Source organism: Nymphaea colorata, chromosome 11, assembly GCF_008831285.2.
Source record: "Nymphaea colorata isolate Beijing-Zhang1983 chromosome 11, ASM883128v2, whole genome shotgun sequence".
Lineage (NCBI taxonomy): Eukaryota > Viridiplantae > Streptophyta > Magnoliopsida > Nymphaeales > Nymphaeaceae > Nymphaea > Nymphaea colorata.
Window position 1 is genome coordinate 20,296,453 of NC_045148.1, and position 19,341 is coordinate 20,315,793.

At 38.6% G+C, this 19,341-nt stretch overlaps 1 protein-coding gene across 5 annotated transcripts; it reads left to right on the forward strand.

The window, feature by feature from the left end:
• The first annotated feature begins 9,745 nt into the window (after positions 1 to 9,745).
• Positions 9,746 to 15,882, forward strand: LOC116264255 (cysteine-rich receptor-like protein kinase 10). Of its 5 annotated transcripts, none has more exons than XM_050080422.1 (8): positions 9,752 to 11,480; positions 12,276 to 12,380; positions 12,489 to 12,641; positions 13,221 to 13,431; positions 13,961 to 14,198; positions 14,609 to 14,759; positions 15,470 to 15,625; positions 15,705 to 15,882. In XM_050080422.1, the coding sequence occupies exons 3-8, from the start codon at positions 12,504 to 12,506 to the stop codon at positions 15,873 to 15,875; spliced, it is 1,065 nt and encodes a 354-aa protein (XP_049936379.1). In that variant the 5' UTR covers positions 9,752 to 11,480; positions 12,276 to 12,380; positions 12,489 to 12,503; the 3' UTR covers positions 15,876 to 15,882. The 5 variants fall into 5 exon arrangements, 3 of the variants coding, with proteins under 3 accessions (XP_049936379.1, XP_049936378.1, XP_031500240.1); XM_050080421.1 differs by having other exon boundaries at positions 9,753 to 11,480; positions 12,475 to 12,641; XM_031644380.2 differs by having other exon boundaries at positions 9,756 to 11,480; positions 12,475 to 12,641; positions 15,470 to 15,882.
• The last annotated feature ends 3,459 nt before the right edge of the window (positions 15,883 to 19,341 follow it).

A 19,341-nucleotide genomic window follows, 5' to 3' on the forward strand; every position in this document is an offset into this window, starting at 1 on the left:
TCTGAGTGCTTGAGTCCTCTCCCTTCCTCGCTCCCCTTCTTTTTCTTCTCCACTCCCCCGCCTATTCCCATGCTGTTGTAAGAACCGAACCGGCGCTTAAGTTTAGAGTCAGAGCTTTTATCATCCTAATGATTATCAGGTTAAGTTGACAAACTATAAGTTTATCAGAACTACTAGGTGGATTGTATCTGGTTAGTCCTTCTGCATCAGGGTAGTAGGTCCTTGTTTTGTTTCAGACTTTGTATATAGATGTCTTCTTTATCACACATAAGTGTCTGTAAAGTTTACTAGTTTTTAGGGTCTTATGTTTTCGGTATATCTTAGGATTCAAATATTCTATTCTATGCATATAATAATATGAAAGAGAATTTAGTAAACTAATTAAACTACAAAGGGAATAAAGTAAACTAATAAAACTACTACTAATATTGGCTAGTATAAAAGTAGTAAATATTTTTGGATTTTTTTTTTAAAAACACAGTGTTCTGTAATCAAAGGGTGCTTAAAGTACGGTTTTTTGAAATCAAAAGGTTCTTGAGCCTACTAGGTACTCATCTCTTTTCATCCCACAGTCCTACGTATCATGCATACAACTTCACACTCTGTTTACGAGCCTTTTATTTTTAAGTTGAAAAAATTCCTTTCACAAGAACAGGGTTCTATGAACAGATAACACATGTATTATAAAAAAGAACAAACTGAAGCATGGTAAGCATATGGTATGATTCCCCCGATTTTGAAAACTTGTTATATTCTCCTTTCATCGAACACTATGTGTGACACCTTGTCATCTCATTCAGGCCTCACCGTTCGTGTATTATTTTTCCCCTAAACGGCCTCCTCACCTCGGCGGGTACTTCTTTTCCACAATAGCCTATTGGTCTTAAAGGATTCACACAGTGGCTCGTCCAGAGAATAAAAAACTCAAAAACATGGGAATCATATCATAAATTACGAAACCATAATAGATTTATTCATCTTGGACTAATAATTATAGGAATTAAGGGATTAGCCAGAAGAAATTTAGGAACAAAAGTTTTAATCACTTTACTAGATAAGAGATGGGCAAACGATGCTAGGAAAGCTATTATAGCAAGTATGGAAATTGATATGTCTAACAACAAGGGCATATTCTACTGTGCACCCGATTTTTTTCTAAGCATAAGAGACCTTGAACATATTATCATAGGAATTCAAACTAAAGGATATAAAACATTAACGGGAAAGGCTAATTTACTTGTAAATGTCGGATTCTTAAGAAAAGTAACAAATAGTAGTACTACAAAGTATAAAATCGATACTAAGGCTATAATTGAATCTATGACTAGTAAAGGTATCAGGATGATTAAGCCTATGGCTATTGATCCTGAAGAGTTAGAAGGCTTAGATTGTAATATTAGTAAAAATTTAAAAATAAATACTAATGTCAAAGTTGCTGAAGAAAGTTTAATGTTTAAAAACTCTGATGGTAGTTGTACTGTGAGATTTTTAGACTATAAATAAAAACAACCCAATGAAGAAAGCGAATCTGAAGAATTTCGTAGCCAGATAGAAGATTGATGGAAGCCTTAGAACATAATTGTATTCTACTTCCTAAGGGATTTGACTTATCAAAAGAAGATATCCTTAGACTCTTCTTAAAATTAGTTGCAAAAGGAAAAATTCAAGAGGAAGATAACCTATATATAGATCCCACGGGAAATATCAGAATAAATAGACTAGAATATGCTTACATGCAGAAACCGATGAACATCTCAAAAAATCTTATGAAAATAGATGCTCCAGAATCCTCCTTGGTGACCACTGGAAGATCACCACAAGATCAACAACAAACTCAACCCCCATCAATCACACATGTAGTATTCTATTCACCCGAGCAACCCCCTAGAAGACCTTATGTAGAGCAACCCCCTAGAAGACCTTATGTAGAATATAAAGAAAGAGATACCTATAAACCACAGGAAAAAAGGATGCCTTTAGAGACCATAGACAGAAAAGATCTCTTAGATGAAGGAAGAATTTTGAACATAAGTGCTCATGATCCTCAATTATTACCCTCAGTAATAGACATATGGTCTCAACGAGTTGCTAGAAAATGGGACATGATGAATCAAGAAATGTGGACAACAAAAGAAATGTATTATTGGGCAAAAAATTTTTTAGGAGAAACCGCAAGTCCATTTTGGGAAGCATACAAAAGAGAACACCCCCAAGACTTGCAAAAAGAAATTCTTCTAGGAAAAAATATTTATAACTTTACTAATAAAATACAATTACTCTTATTAGGATATCAGCCAAATGTAGGGTTTGATAAACAACAACAAGATTCGATTAGAAAACTAGAGCAACTCCAAATTAAAGATTGGCGTTATATAAAACCTTTCTTACAAGATTTCTTTTATTATTGTTCCTTAGCAGGATGTTTTTATAATAAAGAGATCGAAGAAAGCCTATTTCTTAAATTACCAGATCCATTGGGTTCCGAAATCCATAAAAATACAAAGAAAGAGAAACAATACCACAACTTGATAACATTAGTATAAGAATCCAGTTCATAATTGAAGAATTAGTAAAGAAATGTGCTGAAATAACCATTTCCAAACAATTAAAAGGTGAATATAGTTTTTGCAAACAAATTTATACACCACAAAATATGATAAAAAACCTAGACACCCAAAAACTTATAAGACACAAGATAAAAATAAACGACAAAGATACTACCTTCGAAAATCTAATTCTACAAAACCCTACCTTGACAAACATAGACATGTTAGAAAATATAATACCCAAAGAGATTACAAAAATAAATTAACATGCTTCACTTGTGGCAGTCCTGAACATTTAGCCAGGAACTGTTCAAAACGAAAAAATCTTAACAATAAGGCTTCAATCCTTGTTGACTGTGTAAATGAAGATGTATTGGCTTTAGATGAATATATTTGTGATACTGAAAGCATCTATAGTATTATTTCTATAGACGAAGCATTTCATAATCATAATTCCTCTGATGAAGAACCTTGTAGTGATAGCCATATGAGCCATAACATACTCGAATCAAATAGAAAATACGGTGAAGAATTTCAAGATAAAATTTCCAATTTAACCAACCTGCAATACATGATAACATGAATAGTGACTAATAATGTTTGGTAGCCTTTTGAGCAACATATAGGATAAGCTTAAGATTCCGTATCTTCTGAAAGTAGACATTAGCCACGGTAGACAATGTAGAATGCATTCTTTTATCTAACACAAAATTTTGTTTCAGGAAACATGGTCTCTTCTAGCCCAACCCACATTGTCCAAATAGACCCAGATCTACGCCTGCCCATATTACCCTCAGACTCCAATCTTACATTCTTAACCTTGCTTAGTATGAATCTTGACCAAAAAGACCATATTTTACTAGATAACCTCTTGCACAATAGAAAAAACCCAACCTTCTCTCAAATCCTCAGCATCCTAGCAACCTACCTCAGCATCAAAAATACTCAAAACCAGATCACACAAAGCCAACTCAAGCTCTTTCCTGAGCCTACCCCAAACCCTGTTTTTCTGAACATAGCCCAACCATTGGAAAATACTAGTATAGAGCTAACTCTTTGTAAAGAGAAATTGGAAGTCATGACCGAAAAATTGAAGTAGTCAACAGTCGAAATAGAATTACTAAAAGAGCAGTGAGAAAAAGAAATGAAAAAACAATGGGAAGATAAAAGAGAAAGTTTTCCTCTAGAAATAGATGTAGCAAAAGAACAAGTCTACAAAATAGTACTCCAGAAGCAAAAGAAGGAACAAAGACGTATTCAGGAGATAATAAGATTTCTTGCCAGAAACCCTAGATTACGAAAAAAGGGATTGAAATTCTGTTTAGTCAATTACCAGCAAAGAAGACATGCTGATAACTCTTTCTGCGAATGTTATAAAGGATTTGGGATCATCCTGGTAAGCATTAATCTGAAGAGATGGATAGACATGGAAATGTTTGATATGCAGATTTCCTTAAAAAATTTAATGGAACTAGGATATGTAAGAAGGACTATCGTAACGGTAGTAAAGCAGAATCATATGCTGCGATTCAATTGGCGTCTGACTTATATAGTAGAACAGATTTTCAAAAATAACTGGGTTACAAAAGGATTTGTAAACTTGGATATCATTACAATCCCTCCAACATATGACTATCCATGTGATGCAAAGCATAAAATAACCATTAGGACATACTCTTTTGCAACCCTCTCTACAAGCCCCTCTACCTCTTACAGACATACCAGAAGCGAATCCAGATGAATGGCATGATGAGCTTACAAGATGGAGAGAATTCAAGATGTCCCAACAATGGAAAACCTGGCATCACCTCATTTCAGAAGATAGAAATACTAGGATATACACCTCTGACTCTGAACATATAAAAAATAACTATACCATTTCAAAACCATATTTGTATTAAGCTAGGATTACGTGAACATTTTGCCCAAATCAATGCAGGATGGCAAGTTCATGAATTCAGAGACAATGGTACTGATGGTGCTCCAATAGTTCTCCATCAGCATTCAAATAGCAAAAAAGATATTGATCTAGCATGGCAATAGACATTCTTTGAAAAGTAGGGACGAAGCTACTGAGTCCTTAACCCTGCAGCCTAACGCTTGTCAAGATCGTTAAAACTTCACCCTTGTAAGTCATGGTTAAACTTTCCATGGGTACAGTGCTTCCCATGTAAAACGTAAGCATCATCCGTTTGAGAAGAAACGTGATAAACTTCTCTTTGGAAAAATCCTCCAAGTTAAACATAGGATTTGCGTTGTAGATTATCGCTTCAAAATCTACCCTGAAAAAACCCTCTAAGATAAATATAGACACATTGGGAACGTAGATAATTGTAACCATATACGTATGAAATGACAGCAATTGAGTACCAATCCTCGGGCTTTATTTGTAAAGTCTCTACTCCTTGGTAATCAAAGCCCAAAGATCTATGAACCAGCTCGTGTTTCACTAGCCAAGCGGATGAACGACCCTGCATCTTCTTGATCTCCCCCACATATTTATATGAGTTGCTGGAACTATGTGGTATGGTTCAGCGACTACTCCGATCGAACTATTTGGTCCTACTCGTTATCAGTGGGATCAGGGATATTTCCAGCAAGAAATATATCGAAGAGTTAACGCCGGGCTAGCTGAAAATCTGAGTTTATCGGAATCTTGGTCTAAAATTCCCGATAAACTAGCTTTTTATGATTATATCGGTAATAATCCGGCGAAAGGAGGATTGTTCAGAGCCGGCTCAATGGACAACGGGGATGGAATAGCTGTTGGGTGGTTAGGACACCCTGTCTTTAGAGATAAAGTCAAGTCCTTAGATATGTGGTGCTACAAATCCTACAAGAAAAATATATACATATGACTTCAATGTATATTGGCTAGCAGGCATGGAGCTTGTGGCGTGAAGGGAAAGGACAGAGTTCATCGACCCAGTCCTTAAAGATGGTACTACTTCAACAAGTGATCAAATCCTAAGGTGTTTGCATATTGCCTTTCTCTGCATTCAAGAAGATCCTGCAACCAGGCCATCCATGTCCATGGTAGTTCTCATGCTTGGGAACAATTCTTTGAACCTTCCCTTGCCCAAACAACCTGCACTTATTGCGGAAAAAATTGCAGGATCAAGCCTGCCTCGTTCTTCTGTTATTTGGTCTATTGCTTCTAAAAGCACGACAGAGTGAAAGGAACGAAAGTTGCACCCAGAATTATTGTGAACATGGAAGACATTCTGTCAACGTACGGAAAACATGCATTGGAGAAGTAAACATATACCTAATGGATTTTATCCGATTTGTAGTACTTCTTACTTCTTATTTCAGGTCTCCAACTGGGAGAGAAACAGATCTCCCTTGGGTTAATCCACAGATATTAATACTCCCCACCATGTGAAACAAGTGATGGTTTGAGCAACATCATATGCCAAACGAACCAACCTTGTTGTGCTCAAGCTCAGATCTTATGGTAATTAGCCAAGAAAAGCTTAAGCCCGTGACAATCTTAACTAGTACAGATGGACTACGAAAAGGCTCATTTTCCAGAAACATGCATCTCTAAGCTTAATTCCAGAGACTGAAAGTTTATAAATCAAAAGCCAAAGTTTAGTGGCTGTCTGGATGACACTTCAGAACCTGGTTTTGGACGCGAATCCTGGTTTTGTGTCCAAAACCCAGTTTTGTCTCCAAAACCAAGTTTGTGATAGTTTGGATTGCGAAAAAATCACCGATCACCGTTTGGTGATTTAGCAAACATTCCAGGTTTTTCATCCAAAATCGAGTTTTGGTGTTGGAGAAAGTTAACAGAAAAATGAAAGAAAGAAAAGTTGAACACGAAGGCTTTGCTTGGGGAGGAGAATATGCATGCCTTCAACCATGGCAGCATGCTGCGTCCAAGATCTCCAAACAAAGGCGAAGTTCTTGACATGGGGAGGAGAATCCGCCACAGACCTATGTCGGCCACGGCTGTCTTGGATGAGGTAGCGAATCCTGCCAATGATCGGAATCCAGTAGGATGAAGGAGGAGGCCCGCTCTGACGAAAAGACCCTGCTGGAGCCATCCCCTCCAAAATATATTCAGCTCAAAATAAATAAACTCGTCGCAATCCAGAAAAACTTACAAGAAGGGGCAAATGTCGTGTTACTTGCTATCTGAATGTAGCATTACCGACGAGGCCGGCTCTGTTGATTCAATGATTCAGGCGTGCTCACAAAAAACGCAAATAAAAATGCGAGAAAGAAATCGGTCGTTTAAAACTTAATAAAATACGTTTCTTTTTTAAAAAAATGCCAAAACGTTATTTTCACATTTTTTCATTCTAAGTGTTTTTTTTCATGTTTTTTAATGTTTATATTATTAGTTTCCTTTTTATTTTGTTCTTCCTTAATTTTTAAGATTTTAGCTTTTTAAATTTACTGCACTGAGAAAAAAGGAAGGAAAGGAGAATTAGCGGACCCACCAGACGCGACACACCTTTATCTCTGGAACCTCACCGACCGTGGGGTAGAACCCGGACGCCGCCATTTCTGCGGTCGCCGGAAAATCCACCGCCAAATCCCTCACATTGTTCATATCTATCGACACAGATTATTCATCCACATTTTTTCTCCTCCGTTCCAATATTTAAGTAATTCTTGATGTTGTAAATTTTGTTGTTTGTAAATATGCAATTGGCACGAAGAATTAATGCTATAGAAATTGAGAGTAGTCTATTGGTTTTATCGTTTCAATCGTCAATCTCCATCCTCGATGCTTGTTGAGCATTTGAAGGCTTCCTACCTATAATTTTCTAGTTGGAAAAAGAATTTCCAGTATTTTGTGTCTTTATCTTTTCATAAGTCCACGCATTTTCATGCTTACTGGTTAGAAGCTTGAAAACCCTTTACATATATTGAGAAATTATGTTCGGCTAATGCGTCTTAGTGTATCTTTAACTGCCAATAATTTTCCGTATAACTTTTTACTGCAGATGAAAACCCTCTTTTATATAATCTTCTCTTCTTTTCATTAAATATATATAATCGCAACAATCATATTTTTTATTGTGTATAGTTTTCATATAACTGCCATTTAGTATTCAGCTGAGTCTGTCTTCTACAACCACCCTCAAAACCAAGTTTCTGTTTGGATAACAAAAACGAGGTTTTAAAAAAGTGAAAACTAAGTTTTTGTCTTGTTATTCAAATATGCAAACCAGGTTTTTTTTCAATGCTCGAGTAAACCTCGTTGTTTAAAACTCCAAAACGTTATTTGTAACTATGGTACTTTAATTACATAATGGTGCTTTATAATTTAATTAATTGATTGATCACACATTAGCACCCTTAAATCTAACTTTCCTTTCAAGAACTTAAAATTGAGTCACCATTCACCAGGAGCTAAGCCAGAAATTTTGCATTGAGGGGACCAAATTCCTGAAAGCCATAGCTCTGTACTCCACTTCTATACTTGATCGTGCCACACTTTGGTTGCTTCTTTGCACTCCACAAATTATAGTTGCTACCAATAAATGTTGTGATGTTGAGCACCTAGTAGTAGTGCAGCCTGCATAGTTTGCATAAAATGTTCATGGCAGAACAGTTGGAACCCATGTTCAAGGGTACCTTTGTTTTGATTTATCATAAAATGCATTTGACAAGCTGAAAATGACCAACTATAGGAGCTTGCATGAATTGACTTACAAAGTTACACCTGGAAAAGGAGCTAAGTTGGACTGGCGAAGGGTCTTTTTTTTTTTTTGTTGTGGCATTGGAGTATTCATTAGCTTTGAGTACATCTTCTTCAGTCGTGAAAGCAAATCCTGTGCATATTTTTGTTGGTTCTGGTTCAGGAACATTCCGGTGTCATCTTGATCATCTTGAATTCCTAAGAAATATTGGAGCTGCCCCATATCCTTAATTGCAAAGCATGATCCCAGAGTTGTCACTAATGAACTTAGTAAGGTTGCTGCTCAAATGAGATCATCAACATATATGAGCAGAATCATAACCTTTTCTTGATTGTCTCCGCGCAAACAAAGAGGGATCCTCCACAGTGCCGCAAAGAATCCATATCAAAACAAGAATGTGCTTAATCATGGGAACTAGGGCTGCACACGAGCCGAGTCGAGCTCAAGTTCAGCCAGCTCGAGCTCGGCTCGACTTATATTTAGTCATCTCGAGCTCGACTCGAGCTCGTGTCGAGCTGGACGACTTTAACTCGAACTCGACTCGATAAATTGTTTTTAAGCTCGAGCTCGACTCGGCTCGACTCATTTATTCTTTTCTCCGCACACGGCTCCTTCAACACCTGCCACACACAGGGCAGGACAGTGTTAATGGCAATGCATTAAATGCGGTGGGAGAAGGGAGAAAGCGCGTGCGAGAGAAAAGAGAAAAAGGGAATGAAATAATGGCATTGGCATTAAATGGGGACGAAGAAAAAGGTGTGCGGCCGGAGAAGAGAAAAGGTATGGGAGGGAAAACAAAAAGAGGAGGAAAGAAAAATGGGAGGGAAAAAAACACAAAAAACGAGACAAAACGAAATAATGAAGAAAACTTAAAAAAATTAAAATCGAGTCGAGTCGAGTTTAATTGAGTCGAGCTTGATTAACTCGAACTCGACTCGTTAACATACTCGAGTTTAACTTTAAGCTCGGAACTCGACTCGTTTATAAATGAGTCGAGCTCGAGTCGAGTTTTTTCAAGCGAGTTCGAGTCGAGCCCGAGTTGGCTCGACTCGTTGTGCAGCCCTAATGGGAACCAATTAACTCTGATACCATAATGAATTTTGAGGCTGGAAGAATAATAAATTATGAAATTTGGAAAGGAGAAAAAACACCTAATTAGATTTCTACATCACTTTTATTTCCTTGGTCTTGTAAACTTCTGCATGTGTGGTGCCATGGTTGACTTTGCTATGGGATCATGCTGCCCCAGTAACATGTCAATTCCTCTATTTATTTTTTGAATGGGGCATTTATTATATACTATCGTGTGGCATTAAGACATGCAACAAGGCACTGGCCGTCAAATTGTGTCTAACATTAAATTTCTGGATACAGAAGTATATGAGATCGTCATCTACCTACCCAACACAATTAATTGCCTGATGTCATAGCCAGCACATTGAATGATATACAGCAGAAGAGGACATCTATGACCTTGTTAGTAAGTGAACTAAGAATAAAAATATGAATGGGAAGCCCAATGGGCAAAATAGAGTTGGAATTCTGAAATGAGGCTTCTGAAAGTTGCTCGATGATTTGGTCCTCAGAAATGGACGTCATAAGATTAATTAAATTTTTTGGTCCAGGCCTGAATTTCAACTGTTCAGATGCGGCGTACATGGAGGCTTGGAGGATGTTGAGCAGAGAACATATAAAAAAGGAGGACGAAACAACAAAGTCAAATTTCCTTGTATATGCTGCATGCTTCCTAGTTCCTCCTCCTCAATTGTTTCCCAATTGTACGCAGAAGAATTCTAACATCGTTCGCACAGTGGTGAGGCAATGTGGAGAAAAAGCTGCAGCCTCATTTTCTTAACTGCTCTTCTCCTTCCTCTGAGGGTAGTCAACACGGCTGAGAGTTCCTACTGTTCTTGCATCGGCAGCTCAAACTACGCGCCGAACAGCACCTTCGGCCATAACCTGCAGCGAGCGCTAGCTTCTCTGGTGGCCAACGTTTCCGTCACTGGCTTTTACAATGCCACTGTGGGCAACAGCCCTGACCAAGCCATTGCCGCCTTCCAATGTCGAGGTGACATCGATACCGAAGCTTGCCAGGTCTGTGTCTCTGACGCAGCCTCACAGGTCACCCTGCGGTGCCCCAGAAACAGATCGGCTGTTATTATCTTCCCAATCTGCATCGTCTACTTCCATGACGCCAACTTGACCGTGCCTCAACCATTTCTGTGTGTATCCATCCGGACCCCTTGGGCCATCTCTGACCCCCAAAGCTTCAAGCCCATGCTCACCCTCTTCTTCTACAAGCTGATTGTTTCCGCCACCACCAACCCCTCGGGCCGCTTGTTCTGGGGCGACAAGTTCAAGTACACTCAAAACTTGACTATCTATGGCATTGCTCAGTGCGTTCAGTCCATGTCCCCAAGGCGCTGCAGATCTTGCTTAGAGATAGCCTTTGGCCAAATGCTCAGGGATGCTGGCGGTTCAACGGGTGGTTTAGTTTACCACAACATCGAGTGCATTCTAAAATTCAGAACCTTTCCTATTTTCGTCCCCCCACCCCACAAGATTGCTCCTAGCAGCACCATTTCCGTCTCATCTAGTTGCTCCCCACCAGCATCCAGCAACAAGGTTGGCAGCCCCCTTCACAGAAACCTCAAGGCTCTGCTCTCTTATCTGATAGTGCGTGCACCTCTCTCCGGCTTCTACAGTTATACTGTGGGACTAGGCTCCAGCCAAGTCTATGGCCAAGCCTTGTGCCGAGGCGACATCCCTGATGACGTTTGCTGGGAGTGCATTGCCCTGGCTTCTTCCAAAATCCAAGAATTATGCCCTAATAGTAGAAGGGGAATCATATGGCTCAACCACTGCCAGTTACGCTACTCAGACGAGAACTTCGCCGGCAAGGTAGACGTCTATGACAGGGCATGCCAACCAGCAGCGGACAATGCATCAAATCCTCCGAACTTCTATCAGAGTTTGAGAATCCTTGTAGCCAACCTGACCTCGCTGGTGACGCAGAGCTCTCCTAATCACTTCTTCGCTACGGGAGTCTCTGTCCTTGAGGAAGCAAAGAGGATCTACGCTCTGGCGCAGTGCGTGAAAGATATACCTCCGGACTAATGTGGGTGGTGCCTGCAGAATGCCAGCTCCGATATTGCAGGATGCTTTAATGGAAAGCAAAGCGGTCGCATCCTCAGGGGAAGCTGCAACTTGGCTTTTGGAGTGCGGCCTTTCTTCTCCAGCGATCCTACTGTGATATCACTTCCGGAGCCCAGTCACGGTGAGTCCACTCTGTGGCATCACATGCTTAAACAGATCTAAAACCCTAATCGTAAGCACCATTTTGGACAGTAGTGATGTAGTGAGGCTGGTTCTCTTCTGTAGCTCATTGTCTTTCATTCGTATTTTTGTATTCTTTTCTGTTTGTAAAAGTAGGAGGTGATCCCTCCAGCAGGTTTTTGGGGTGTTCGCATTTAAGTATAGATGCAACTTGGCGGATGACCAAATCTGCCCTCATCTGTTGCCAACAAGAGCAAGCTTGGGAATTCTAATTAGTTGTTCCTCAAACACCTCGATGAATGTCTGTTTGGTAAAGTGGACTGGTCTCCCATTCTCTTCACCTGTCCTTTGTCCTGTTGAAACAACCAACTTTTTTGCTGTTGAATTTAGAATATCTATACTTCATCATGGCACCAGGGTGTCAGGTCTGTCTGTTTTATTAGCTTATCAAATTGTATTTTTCTGCTTCCTTTTTACAGCTTCTTCATGTTCATTTTGTCCGTTATTACTTGATGATAAGGACCTCCCACTGTTGTCCCCTTTCTTTTGCTTTGTTCTACTGAATTTTCCGATTTGCTGACATTATCTTCTTCTACTTTCTCGGAAAAGAAGAAAACAATCATGCCCAACATTTCTCTGCTGCTAGATGTTCCTGTGCTTTATGGGGGCCTTTACTTTTTGCAAATTTTTGGACAACAATTGTATTCTGTAGTTATGTCTAGTCGACATTGGACATCCAACAATTTGTAAACAACCACGACGTATCAAAAACATAACAATTATCGTTTCAAAACAGGGCATAAGCACTGGTGGATTTATGTTGTCATCTGCTTCGTTGGTGTGCTATTGCTAACAACAGCGTGTGTGTTTTGCTTAGTTCGGAGACGAAAGCAGCATCCAGGTAAAGTTCATGTCCCTTTGAAAGGCTGTATATAAGCCATCGATCTCACAAAAACATATTCATATCTTTGATCTTCTATGTCATGTCGTCTTAGAGAATCAAAAACAGAATGAAGCAACTTCAATGGATTCGGAAAAAGTAAAAGAGAATGAGGCAACCTATAATTTACCACAATTCAGCCTGAGGACAGTGGAAGGAGCTACGGATAAATTTTCAAGATCAAATAAGCTTGGAGAAGGTGGTTATGGCCCTGTCTACAAGGTAATTGGAGTAATTATTAACTCTCCTCTGATTCATCCTTCTATTATTTATTATTAATGAGAGAAAACTACCATACAGTTCATCCCTGTCACTTGTTTGTAAGAAAATGGTCTTTTTTATGAGTGCCTTAGTTATACGGTTCAAAGGAGTTTAGTGTCTCAACGAACCGAAATTTTGTCCTCTTCTTTGATCTACCAGGGGAAGCACCGAAACACAGTCTCTTAGTTACACCCTTTAAACTTTAGCTCTATAATCTAACAATTGTAAAGAAACCGTGTGACCTGTATTTGAAAAATAAAGAGATGAATAATTTTTTGAAAATTAAGGGGAAAAAATTGATCAATGAAATGAAATTTCTCTACAACGAGGAGCGTACGTTTGGTGATATGTCACATAGGTTCAATGTGTGAATGCAGGAATGAGTGTGCTCACACTCACATCCATATATGCATGTAATTGTCTATAAACAAAAACCAATATTCTTTTTCTTTCTAAAAAGACCATGTTACTCAGGTTTGGAGATCATTTACTCTTATTGGAATCACAAATGTATAAGAATTGGTGATGTTTTCCTTCCAGGGGAAGCTTCCTAGTGGGCAGGAAGTAGCTGTCAAGAGGCTGTCTGGTCGCACTGGGCAAGGCTTAAAGGAATTCAGGAATGAAGTTGAGTTGATAGCCAAAATTCAACACACAAACCTGGTTAGGCTTATTGGTTTCTGCTTGGAAAATGAGGAGATGATACTCATATATGAATATATGCCTAACAAAAGCCTTGATTTCATCCTCGAAGGTTAGTAGTTTTATTTCTTTAACATTTACACACACACACACACACACACACACACACACAAAGTGCCTCCAAGGGTGGATTTCTTGCTCAAAGCCTTCAAGAAGTATGCACAAAGAGGTCCGCATTAGTCGAAATACAGGTCCTTTTCTGCATGTCGAGAAGATGTCAGCAGCTGGTATGCCTTAAAAGCTGCCTGCCCAAAGCATGAATTCATGTGCTTTCAGAAATAGCTTCAAGTTTTCCCACATAGATTACAAACTTAATGTCATGTACATGGCAGTAGAATAACATTTTCCCTTAAACCATGTGGAAAAGGTATGAAACATTTGGAAGCTCCTTGAGCCCAAGATAAAATGTACTCTAATATTTCGAAAATTCAAATGTTATTGGAGGGTATGGGACATATATCATATATCTTGTGCCGTCTCACATGGAACTGGACTTTTTTGAAACTCTGCAAGTGGGGAGAGAGAGAGAGACAGAGAGAGAGGTTAATCAAATTAAGGTTATTAAACAATACAATGTGCAGATCCAGAAAGCCGTGCTTCATTGGATTGGGAGAAGAGGTTCAATATCATCGTAGGAATTGCAAGGGGGATGCTTTATCTTCACCAAGATTCTCGGCTTAACATCATTCATCGGGATCTCAAAGCTAGCAACGTGCTGCTAGACGAGCAACTGAATCCTAAGATTTCTGATTTCGGATTGGCAAGGATCTTCAGTGGAGTTTTGGGGCAGGCAACCACCAGTATCATTGTTGGTACTTTGTAAGTACAACGACAAAACAAATACTGATTGCTGATCAACAAGTCTTTATAATCACCATGTGTCTTCATTGTAAATTTTCATACTTTCATGGTTTTCTGGCCGGTTTCCTCCATCTACATGGAGTGAAACATTGTAATTTTACTTATTAACTGGTGGCAAGAGAAAAATCGCAAAAAGTAGAGTCTATTTTATTTTTATGACCGAGGAACTTGCAAAATTTGGCATTCACATGTTGTAAGAAAGCAAGAATGCAAGTCCAAAATTCTTTTCTTACTGAGCAATGAAGGTGAACTGCATAATTGTCTCACTTTTTATTCAGTCGGTATGGTCTTTTGAATGACTATTCAGTAAAGCGACTGCCTTTTTACGTTATAAGAATCAACTAATGCATTTCTTTTGCTTCTTTCAGAGGATATATGGCTCCAGAGTATGCCATGAATGGCGTGTATTCTACAAAATCTGATGTCTACAGCTTTGGTATTTTATTGTTGGAAATCATTGGCGGCCAACTGGAAGTACGTTTTCTACCAACCCATCAGGGTCCTGGTCTCGTTGAGCATGTAAGTGTCTCTTAATCTCCCCCAAAAAAGTTCACACCAAATGGCATTCTCCATCAGACAACTACATACAAAAGAACTCTTTAATATGTTAAAAAGCAGTTTCCAGTGGTGTTCATGAGAAGATGGCTAGTGGCTACTGATATCATAAGCGTTCACAAAGTTTTTCAATTTCTCCATGTCTGGTACTTGCACTTGCAACTTCATTTGCAATTGAATTTCATAGAGTTGTTAAGCTAAGTAGAAACCCTTCCTGGTCTTGTTGGCCACCTAGGAAATTGAACATCCCTATTATAGCTTCACCGTTTGACAGCTTTAATGACCATCTGTATCTATAACTCAACATGTTACCTGAACTTTTATTCGCACTTCAAAAACTGCAAATAGATTGGTGATATGGCGATGGACATTTGAATTTTGAAATTTTCTCCAAATCAATTTAGTATTATTCTTAAGTTTTCGCATCTAAGGAGGTACAATCTGCTCCCTTTCAACTGCACACATCAGCACGTGTGAAACCTAATGTCCGAGTGATGAGCTTGAATTCTATCATAGAATTTATAAATTTTAGAACTGGTAATATAGTCTGTGAGTGTTTAAACTCCTAATAATACAAAAACTGTTCTCAAGTCCTTAAATATGGAGTGCTAGAAATTCTACTGCTGTACCAACAAAAATATATACATATGACATCAATTTATATTGGCGAGCAGGCATGGAGCTTGTGGCGTGAAGGGAAAGGGACAGAGTTCATCGACCCAGTCCTTAAAGATGGTACTACTTCTACAAGTGATCAAATGCTAAGGTGTTTGCATATTGCCTTTCTTTGCATTCAAGAAGATCCTGCAACCAGGCCATCCATGTCCACGGTAGTTCTCATGCTTGGGAACAATTCTTTGGACCTTCCCTTGCCTACACAACCTGCACTTATTTTAGAAAAAATTGCAGGATCAAGCCTACCACATTCTTCTGTTGTTTGGACTACTGCTTCTAAAAGCACGACAGAGTGAAAGCAACAAAATTTTCACCCAGGATGAATGTGAACATGGAAGACATTCTGCCAATGTACGCAAATCATGCATTGGAGAAGTGAACGTATGCCTAATGGAATTTACCTGATTCGATATATTTATTACTTCATATTTTAGGTCTCCAACTGGGAGAGAAGCATATCTCCCTTGGGGTTAATCCCCCGATCTTCATTCCCAACCATATGAAGGAAGGAGTGGTTTGCACATCACATGTCAAATGAACCGACCTTGTTATACTCAAGCTCACCTCTTGTAGTAAGTACCCAAGAAAAGCTCATTTTCATGAAAGATGCATCTCTACAAGCTTAATTCCACAGCTGCAACTTTGATAAATTAAAAGCCAAACAGATTATTGAAAAGCTTAATCTCTTTCTAGTCACCTGAGCCCAAGCTTCTTGACTATTGCCATTTACATTCGCGCCGCTCAATGCAAGGCAGGGGCAAAGTGGCCAATAAATTCCCAGACTTTTTGCAGCTTACTCCTAATATTTTGCCCACACTAGCTCAATATTTTGCCCACACTAGCTCCCATGTGACTCCGCCTCTTAGCACCACTATATGCAAAAAGGAAATCTTTTATAGCACTAATATAAAAATAAAGTTTGGTGTGGGCAACTACCCGCACATGCCTGTGGCTCTACCACTGATTGACACTAAGCAAATAGCAATAGCCAATGCTATTGCACGAAATGAAGGCTTTGCCTGAATGAAGGCACTAAATAGATACTAGGAACTTGCTTCCAGAAAATGATTCTTAGTTCTACTGGTTACAATTATCACAGAAAGTAGTATTTGCAGAGAGCAACCCAATTTTGCTTTATCAGTAATTGTAGTGCATTGACTCTTAGTTGTTACAGCGGTAAATGAAGCCAATTAAAACGACCAGTAGTATTGGTAATTAAATTACTTTTAATCCATCAGCTGAGAAATGGACTATTTGGGAACTTAAGCTTTACTTCTACAAATTTTAGGAAGTTTAGCGTTGGCACAAATTAAACGTTTCAGTAGTTGGAATCGGTCCGGGTTCGAGTTGGCTCGACCTGTTGAACACCTCTACCTCTACTTGAGCTCGAGTTGTGCTCGGCTTGGTTCCTTTGCACCTGGATAAAATGGATAAACTATATCTAGTTTTCCCATTTTGTTCAATAAAGGGTAGCGCATAAAGGTGCCAAATGATCAAAATGCCTCTAGTATGTTAAAGGAAAAGCCCTCCCCATATTGATTAAAAAATGGAAAGTACAAATTAAATTTCCAAAACATCTGTTTTTCTTTTTTTGAGTTTTTTTTTTTATTGAGGATCAGTGGTTCATTTTACCATTACGAAGAACTCCCTCTTATGGCCAAGATTTATAGAGTTTGCTTTGCAACTTATTATGATTTAAAAGAATAACACATTAGGGTGTGACAACGACCATAAGAATTGTACATTGTAGGGCTGTTCACCTGGTCGAGCTAACTCGAGCTCGACTCGAGCTCACACGATAAACTTGACTCGAAATGGACTCGACAACCTAAATGAGTAGAGCTCGTGTTTAGTGGTATTAACTCAGTTAAGCTCAAGAATGCGTGACTGGCAAGTGAGAAGTTCCATGTTCAAATCTATATGCCATCTCTTTTTTTAAAAAATAATTTTTTAATAAAATGCTTGGCTCGATTTCAGCTTAATCGGGCCGCCGAGTTTGAGTTTTAAGAACTCTAGCCAAGTTGAACTCGAGTTAATGAAATCAAACTAGACTCGAGCTTGAACCGAATTCAAGTTTCTTTAAAGACACTCAGTTGAGTTAGAACAGTTCTAGTGCACCGGATCCTTTTTAAAGTCGACCTCCGCCAAATTATTTCAAAGGACCGTCCACATAAATGATAATAAGAGTGGTACATTTATTAGATAAGGAGGGATATGACAATTTATTTTCAACGGGAATGTTGGTTGATTGCATTAAATAGCCAGTACGAGCGATACTATCCCTAAACATACTAACGTAGACAAGCTTTCACTTAAGCGTCTGCTTTTTATTATATTCAAATATAAGCCTCATATTTCTAGTTTATCTGATACGAGGCTTTACTTTTGCTATCAACTACTAATAATTAATAAAGGGTTCCAAGTAACATGACAGTTAAGACGTAAAAAAAAAAAAATTGTGTTTACTTTAGATCGTTGTTTCAAATATTAAATTAACAAAAAGATGTCGCTTTTTGTGCAATAGAAAAGGTCGCCTTTGTTATTTCCTATATTCCTAATGTTTCAGCCAAAGTCCACACACATTACGTAACGTACGCCCTTGTTAGTAAATTGAAGCCATAAAAGTAAATGGGACCTATGTTTGACAATATGGGCAAAAGAGAAGAGCCATTTGAATGAAAACCAGAAAGTAGCAAAAAATGACCTCGTCCGGAGGGTCTATTAACCGCAGACGATCAGAATATAGTGCATGCTTCTGCTTCCTCCTCTTCTGTTCCCGTTTCTACGCACAAGAATCCTGTCATCCTTCACATAGCAATGCGCAGAACAGGCTGCTGCTTCATTTTCATAATCGCTCTTCTCCTTTCTTTGGGGCTAGTCAACATGGCTGAGAGCCCCTACTGGATTTGCCTCGGCAGCTCAAAGTATTGTCACAAAAAACAGGTATGGGTATTATACGGTGAATAAAAAAAACAGGTATAATACGGCAGAGTTATGTATCTCAAAAATAAAACGAAAAAAAGACAGCAAATTTTAAAAAAATAAATGAATAATCCTAATAATTATATAAAAAAAAGTAAATGAGAAATTAAAAGAAACATTGAAAAATGACTAGATAAGCAACACATTAAAATTAAATAATGAAAACTACCAGTCTAACAAATACACCATACTCCATAGCAATAGATTCCTTTGCAAGAATACCCACTAAAGCCATCATTGCCTATCAACTATTTACGGCCTTAATTCATCAAAATCGTAAAAACTACATAGCATTATGTGAATCTGTAGTTTAAAGAAACCAAAAAGAGAATCCACCATTTGCCTCGGTCACTGATTTTTAGATACGACCAAAACTTAGACATGAGGATACATATACGGATATACCTAAACCAAGATATGAGAACACAAACCGCCAAAGATGATTCTGCCAAATGAACAGACAGTGAAGTACGCTTCATCTAACAAGTTTTAGAAACAAACAGAAGATGAGATGGAGACCAAGGCATGCATTGATGCATACAACAAGTTTTAGAAACAAACAGAAGATGAGATGGAGACCAAGGCATGCATTGATGCATACAACAACAAGAAAAAAGAAAAATCGAACAACACATGTATACTATAGTCTAGATTCTATAGTCTATACGTTGTAAAAAAATAAAAAAACTAAATGGAAACTTGGAAAGAGAACCTTGGAATGAAAAAGAGATGGAGACGAAGGAAGTCAAATCTCACCCTCTTCAACTGGATGAAAATGAGAAGAAGAAGATCAGACCAAACCAGTCGAATCTCGAATGCCCTCCTCTTCAGCCAATTGATCGAGGAACGAACGAAGGAAGAAGTTCTCAGTTCTCACCTCACTCCAAGA

What these genes read in the sequence shown, in the direction of transcription:
- LOC116264255 (XM_050080422.1), top strand. Translation starts at nt 12,504, where the DNA reads ATGGATTCGGAAAAAGTAAAAGAGAATGAGGCAACCTATAATTTACCA. An exon ending in GTTATGGCCCTGTCTACAAG is followed by an intron (nt 12,642 to 13,220) that starts GTAATTGGAGTA and finishes TTTTCCTTCCAG; the next exon opens with GGGAAGCTTCCTAGTGGGCA. An exon ending in CCAGGCCATCCATGTCCACG is followed by an intron (nt 15,626 to 15,704) that starts GTAGTTCTCATG and finishes AAAAAATTGCAG; the next exon opens with GATCAAGCCTACCACATTCT.